Source organism: Monopterus albus, unplaced genomic scaffold, assembly GCF_001952655.1.
Source record: "Monopterus albus unplaced genomic scaffold, M_albus_1.0 scaffold25.1, whole genome shotgun sequence".
In the NCBI taxonomy this organism is placed as follows: domain Eukaryota; kingdom Metazoa; phylum Chordata; class Actinopteri; order Synbranchiformes; family Synbranchidae; genus Monopterus; species Monopterus albus.
This window is the reverse complement of record NW_018127905.1, coordinates 2,836,949-2,844,527: the sequence shown is the minus strand read 5'-3', so window position 1 is coordinate 2,844,527 and position 7,579 is coordinate 2,836,949. Positions and strand designations below refer to the sequence as shown.

The window sequence follows — 7,579 nt, the reverse complement described above, 5'->3', positions numbered from 1 at the left end:
CGGAAATAATTAATGATTTCTTGTGCGGCCCGGTACCAATTGATCCACGGACCGGTACCGGTCCGCGGCCCGGGGGTTGGGGACCACTGCTGTAAATTACAGTTCTTAGAAAGAAAACTGGAATCAGCCAGAATCTGAAGCAGCAGGTCAGACTTGAAAAAAACTGGAAATTGGAAGTGGCCAAGAAAATTGCAATTGGTGCATCTCTAATATCTATTAGCGAACAGGGTTATTTTAGCTCTTGCCAATGAGTAAAAGCCAGTTTGATATTTACTTGTTTGTTCTTTTGCTCTCTCTTTCTCTCTTCTTCTTGGCTGTGGCTGGACTCTGGCAACAGTCTTTAGTCTATGTCCTGTTGCACAGTTTGTTCACAATTGCAGTAGGCAATTGTAGTAATTTACTAAGGCCAAACTTTAAAGTCCCCATGTCATGCTCATTTTGCTCGTTTCCAGCCATTTAACAAATCATTCACTGCCTCAGGGGGCTTCACAGGCTGGCTACTTGTAGGTTAGACCCGGTCAAGTAAAACAGCGTGTTTCGGTACAGGAACATTCCTGGACATGCAGTAACGTCAGGCCCTGTATTTTTCTCTACAGCAGGAGGTAAAATATATCCACAAAACCGTGTGCAGCCATAAAATTCTGCTTTTACAATGGCACCGACAGATGTCAGGCAAGCTCACATGAATGTGCAACTACCTTGAGATTATGCCCATTCAAGGAAGTCCTTAAATTATTACGTAAAACTTACTTTTGTTAGAAAAAAAGTCTTCCGAGCGAGAGTTTGCAAGACATGTATAAACTGAGTTGCTTCTGCATGGAAATGCTAGAACGTATGTACACCTGATTTATTGAGCTTTAACTCACATACCCATTGTAACATTGTAGATAAGTCCAAAAAAAAAAAAAAAAAAACGAGGTAAAGCATTCCATGGGTTCTTTAAGTCCAAACTCTCGAAGACAGAAGGACACAGTACTCTCGGTGCGCAACTGGAACACCAGTGTCCTTGCTGACTCTGTTCTGAACAAGATGTAGCTGCCTGCTAAGGAGAGTTATCTTGCCAAATTATTATTAAACTGCCAAATTAGGTACTGTTGCTTTAAATTGCTTTTATATTTCCCCTCTTTCATATAACATTAAACTTGACTTTTTTTTTTTTTTACATTTTTCTTTCTTTGTAATTTTCTTTCAGTCATCTTTTTTTGTTTGACTCCACCTTTATATCTTTAGCATTTCAACATTCAGCAGCTTCTAAGCGAGCAGCATGTTATCACCTCTCCCACATAATTTCTTCAGAAATGACCTTTTCGTAGTGTAGCATTCCAAACCTATAACACTGTCATAATTAGCGGTTTTTCATAAAAGGATCAAAATGTATGTAATGGAACCAGAAACATCTAGTCAGCTATACATACAGACACACACACACACTCAATAAGTGTTTATCTGTGACAATCAATGAGGTTACATAGTTTTTGTTTACCTCTGTTTTTGTGTCTTTTCTGGTAAATAATCTCTGCACTGCTATCTACACAATAAACAGAGAGGAACAACAATGATCTTTTCTGTGACATGAAATGGGTAATAATCAAACCGTTAGAGCTGGAATGGTAGGCTCACTGTACCGTTATCTCAAGGTTCCACTATTTTGCTGTTTACCGACCACAGTCTGAAGCAGTTCCAAACAGGGCTTTCACAAACGGAGTGTCTCTGTTATCGAGTTGGGTTGGGAATGGTCTGCTGTCATTATTGCATGGCTATTTTTCATTTACTTACTTGTTTCATCTTTACCTACATTTCAAGATTCAAGATTTTTATTTGTCATTTATGCATAAACCGACAGTCTAGGCATATAGGAATTCTTGTGCAGCTCTCCTTTGGAGTCAGGTAAACGGTTACAAGCCAGAAAAGAACACCTAGTTTGAAAATAAAGTTATGTAAGAGTGACATAGTATAAAAACACAATGAAGATAAAAACGCAATACAAAAAATAAGATAATAGATAATAGATGAGATGGTGAACTTCAAATATTGCACAGAGTATTTCACATAGTGGAGTTGGATATGGTATTTCACTTAGTGAGGTAATAAGGGGTTATTGTACATGTTTCTCACATTTTCGTATTTGCCATCAGTCTTACTGTGGCAGGGAAAAGCTGTTGTAAAGTCTTGTTCTGTGTGTGATGATACTGTCCGCCCTGCTGTGCCTGAGGCTGTAGGTGCAGTTTTTGTGTCTGAGCATGGTGTGAGCGGGGTGGAGTGAATCTCTGATTATGTTTTCTGCTCTGTTACGACAGCACTGTGTGTATAGTGTGTCCATAGCAGGCAGTTTAGTCCCAAAGATCCTCTCTGCAGTCTTTATATGTAAGCTCGGAACATTGATTTCTTAACTGTAACATGAACTTTTTCACTATGACTACTAAACTAACTACTATTAACCACTACAGCAGTTGATGTCACTGAACACCAGTGTTGGAAAGTAATGCAATACATTGTAACATGTTACAGGAATGTGATTACTTTTTTGAGTAGTCTAAAGGCCTTTTCACACCGAACGCGACGCGAATTAGCGAGACGAAAAAGCGAAAAAAAACGCAGGCGAATTTAATGCACCAAAAGTATTCACACCGAACGCGACTCGAATAAGCGATATTTTCTTAAAACGTCGCGCTACATAGATGGACTCCACATCAAGCGACGACGATGTACTGCTTGTCCTGCTACATAAAAAAAGAAAACAAAGAAGGTTTTGGGTCCATCCTATATTGAAAATAAGGAGAGAACATGGCGAGTTTCATCGATTGGTACAGGAACTGAAGTTGTATCATGGTCGCTTTAGGACCTATTACAGGATGTCTGTGGGACAGTTTGAAGCGTTGTTGGTGCTGTTGACCCCCCCACACGATGAAACAGAAAAATAATTACAGGGATCCGATCGACCCAGAACAGCGACGTTAAAAAAAAAAGGTTTATTTGTAATGAAATCAGTTTAGTTCACAATCAAGTGAAGATCCTCTGCTATCCGTCTCCATGCGTTATCTTTGTATTCATTATCTTTGTAGTTTTTGTCCTTTTTAATCATAGATAACTGAATTCGCTGAAACAAATTGGATTAAGCGGTCCGCCATGTTGAATTTGACGTGTCAAGCTGCATTGTGATTGGTCAGAAGTGCTGCCGTCGCCGCGACGAGTTGGAAAAATCGACCCGGAGGCGAAAAAAATTAATGTCGCTTTTCGCGTCACGAAATTACGTCGGCGGTGTGCAATGTATCATTGACAAGTTATTGGTTCGAAAAATATTATTGACGTGCGAATAAATCGCGCGTTAAATTCGCGTCTGGTGTGAAAGGGCCTTAAGGGATTACAATTTGAAACTTAGTAATTAAAATGTGTAATAAGTAATAATTTGCCATTTTTAAACAGTTGGTTGGCAGAATGACAGTCAAGAAATGAGGGCAGATAGGTGACACATACAACCTAGGTCCAGACATGAACTGCAGTTGCAAATATGTGGCATTTAGCATAAGCGCTTGGCTATCACAGTGCTCCACACTATTATTTATTATATTTTTGTTGGGTTGTTTGCAGTCTTTTGCCTGGTTCAGACTGCGTGATTTTTTTCACTGAAATACAATGGGCACTATGTCATATTACACAGTTATAGAGAGTCACACATTCTTTGACGAGGGATATGACAGTTTGTACCCTGCAAGAGCCCAGGAGTAAACACAAAATAGTGTCTGTGGTGTGTGTGAAACTGGCTGCTTGTTTTCGGGAAGGCATAAAAAATGAGGGGGGACCCATCTTTGGGTCACATGAAGAGGGCAGCAGCCTATGTGTTTTCTGTCTTTCATGGAAAACAGTGTTTTACTGGTAGTAAAAATGAAAGCTAGCTAGCTCTGATAGGGTAGCTAGATTCTGTCTCTCACAGTTGAGGTGTACCTACGATGAAAATTACAGATCTGACCATCCTTTGTAAGTGGGAAAACTTGAAATATCGGCAGTGTATCAAATACTATTTGCCCCACTGTAACTCTTTGAAGAGCCTTCCTCTCTGCCTATGTGGTGTTACTGTGATGCCAGTAGTGAGGATGCTCTCTACCAGTCCTCTATAAGCCTGGGTGAGAGGGCGACGGTTCAGTCCAGCTTTCCTTAGCTGCCTGATGAAGTATAGCTCCTGCTGGGCTTTCTTCACTGTGGCAGCTGTGTTCAGTGACCAGCTCAGGTCAGATGTCACCTGCAAGCCCAGGAACTTGTGGCTGTCAGCCCTCTCCACCTCAGTCCCTTTGATGGTCAGAGGCAGCAGAGGGGAGGGGTTCTTCCTGAAGTCTATTATTATTTCTTTTGTCTTGTTTACGTATATTGAGGGTGAGGTCATTCTCCTCTCCATAAACCAGAATGTCATTCACCAAGCTTCTGTAACCTGACTCGTCTCCCCACTTGATGAGGCCCAGGATGTTGGTGTCATCAGCATATTAATGATGGTGGTGTTGTCCTGGTTGGAGACACAGTTGTGAGTGTACAGGGTGAAGAGTTTGGGGTTGTGACAGCAGCCCTGTGGTGAGCCTGTGCTGATTGTGAGCTCAGCAGACACCTGCCCTCCCATTCTCACCACCTGTGGTTTTTCAGTCAGGAAGTCCAGAATCCAGTTACAGGTGGGAGTTGGGACCCCAAGGTCTGTCAGCTTCTCAATCAGCCTACATGGGGGAATGGTGTTGAATGCAGAACTGTAATCCAGGAAGAGCATCCTAGCATATGTACTGCTGTTGTCCAGGTGTTTCAGGGTATAGAATAAAGCCAGAGCTGCGTCATCGTCCACTGATCTGTTAGGGCAGTAGGCAAACTGGAGGGGGTCTACAGTGTCTGGGACCATGTGGTTAATGTGTGTGAGGACCAGTTTCTCTAAGCACTTCATGGTGACTGATGTGAGCGCCACTGGCCTGAAGTCATTCAGAGTGGATGTGTCTGATGTCTTAGGGACCGTTGTGATAATGGATTTTTTGAAAATGTGAGGGACTAGGGATTACTGCTTGGGTTAAAGACATGTTTAAGAATTCTGTATACACACTAGCTAGTTGATCCCCACAGGCTCTCAACACTAGGGGGGGACGCTGTCTGGTCCCGCCGCCTTATGGGGGTTTACCTGTTTCAGGGCCTTCAGGACCTGTGTGTGTGTCACCTGAAAAGCAGTGTCCCCCAGGTCGCAGGGGGAGTTTGAGGGGGTGTCTGTGTTCATCCTGTCAAACCTAGCATAGAAGTTATTAAGGCTGTCTGGGAGGATGGTGTCTTGGGGGGCTGTTGATTTGTTCCTATAGTTTGTGACTGCCTGGAGTCCCTGCCACATGCTGCACATGTTGTTATTCATGTATGTATTATTAATTCCAAACTGACCCAGCTCACTGTGCCTGCCCCCACCTGTCAGTGGATTACTAGCTTTCTGACAGACAGGAAGCAGCAGGTGAGGCTGGGGAAAACAACATCCAGCACCCAGACAATAAGCACTGGTGCCCCCCAGGGATATGTGCTCTCCCCTCTGCTGTTTTCACTCTACACCCAGAACTGCATCTCGAAGGACCCCTCTGTCAAGCTCCTAAAGTTTGCTGATGACACAACAGTCATTGGTCTCATCTGAGACGGTGACGAGTCAGCCTACAGACGGGAGGTTGAGCAGCTGGTCCTGTGGTGTAGCCGCAACAACCTGGAGCTGAACACGCTCAAAACAGTGGAGATGACAGTGGACTTCAAGAAGGAACCCGCCCTCCCCCGTCCTACAAGTTCCTGGGCTCCACTATCTCCCAGGACCTGAAGTGGACGTCCAACATCAGGACCATCACCAAGAAGGCACAGCAGAGGATGTACTTCCTGCACCAGCTCAGAAAGTTCGACCTGCCCCAGGAGCTGCTGATACAGTTCTACAGTTCTCTGCACCTCCATCACTGTCTGGTTTAGCTCAGCAACCAAACAGGACAAGTACAGACTTCAGTGGACAGTCAGGACTGCAGAAAAGGTCACTGGTGCGAGCCTGCCCTCCATGGAGGACCTGTACACCTCACGGGTCAAAAGGAGGGCGGAGAGGTTCACTGCAGACCTCTCACATCAGGGACATAATCTGTTCAAACTCCTCCCCTCTGGATGGCGTTACAGGTCACTGTGCACTAAGACAACCAGGCACAAGGACAGTTTCTTCCCCCAGGCTGTCGCTCTCATGAACACTTGTCCCACAACAGTATGACTGGGCAATAACCCTCAGTGCAATACCTGTAAATATACATTGTACAGATTATACAGATCTGTACAGGTCTCTATTTTTAAGTACTCAATTTTTTTCCTATTTATCTCATTTCACAATGAGAATTCCTTTGTCTGTCTATATTGTTTACTGCCTATTTATACTGCTTATTTTGCATTGTTTGCACTGTTTGTTGCTTCTTTAATACTGCTTATTTTGTTATACTACACAGCCTTATGTTGGTATACTGTTTACTTGCCCCTTGCATGGGGATATATACATGCACATTGAGAGTCAATGTATCAGAGTCAAATTCCTCTTGTGTCTGACACACCTGGCCAATAAAGCTGATTCTGATTCTGATTCTGGCTAGTTCTACAGTTTTTGGAAGTATGCTGTTTTTGCAGCTCTGATGCACCTCTGTAGCTCGTACTGGGCTCTCCTGTACTCCGCTTGGTCCCCTGACTTGAAAGCTTCCCGCTTCTTCCTGATTTTCTGTTTTATGTTCTTATTAAACCAATTTTTGGTTGGGGAAAACATGCACAGTTCTAGGTGGGGCACATGTGGACGTGCACCAGTTGATGTATTCACTCACAGTCTCTCTGTATTCATGGATATCATCTGTGGCCCCTTTGAAGATTTTCCTCTCTGGGTAGACACTCTGATGGCAACGTGTCTTTTCCTGCAAAGATTCTTGCCTTGAAGTTTCTTCAGTACTTCGAGATGTCAGTCTCTTTACCCAAAATCAAAACAAAAGAACTTGCTCTGATAGCAAAATTCTCCTCTCTGGGTAGAGGCCCTGCTGCCTGGCCTCCATCCCACTAGGGAGACTAGCCAGGGCACCACGGCCTGGCCTGTCCTCCCCACTAAGGCTCACACCCATTGGGAATGGACCTGATGCTGCCTCTCTAGGCAAAGGCTCTGAGGTCAAAATCTTCTTTTCCTGCAAAGACTGTAGCCTTTAGCTGTCTTCAGTACTTAGGGAGTTCTGCCTTACTTCCTCAAGCCAAAAAGAGATCGTTCCCCTTTTGAGCAACCCTTCCTGAATCTTCTTGACACCAAAGCATTGTCCATAGGTGAAGCTTCTCCTCTCTGCCTTATCTGCCAAGTCAACCACATACTCCATCCATCCATCCATCCATCCATCCATTTTCCTCCGCTTATCCGGGACCGGGTCGCGGGGGCAGCAGTCTAAGCAAAGATGCCCAGACTTCCCTCTCTCCAGACACTTCCTCCAGCTCCTCCGGGGAAATGCCGAGGCGTTCCCAGGTCAGCTGAGAGACATAGTCCCTCCAGTGTGTCCTGGGTCTTCCCCGGGGCCTCCTCCCGGTGGGACATGCCCGGAGCACC

The 7,579-nt window shown here is 44.3% G+C and overlaps 1 protein-coding gene across 1 annotated transcript in view; it reads left to right on the top strand.

Moving 5' to 3' along the window:
- cd99l2 (CD99 molecule-like 2) overlaps positions 1–7,579 on the top strand; it is a 19,061-nt gene that overhangs the window by 3,740 nt on the left and 7,742 nt on the right. Inside the window, exon 4 of the mRNA XM_020594863.1 lies at positions 7,024–7,183. Coding sequence (XP_020450519.1) covers positions 7,024–7,183 — 160 coding nt within the window. The remainder of the gene's footprint in view (positions 1–7,023; positions 7,184–7,579) is intronic.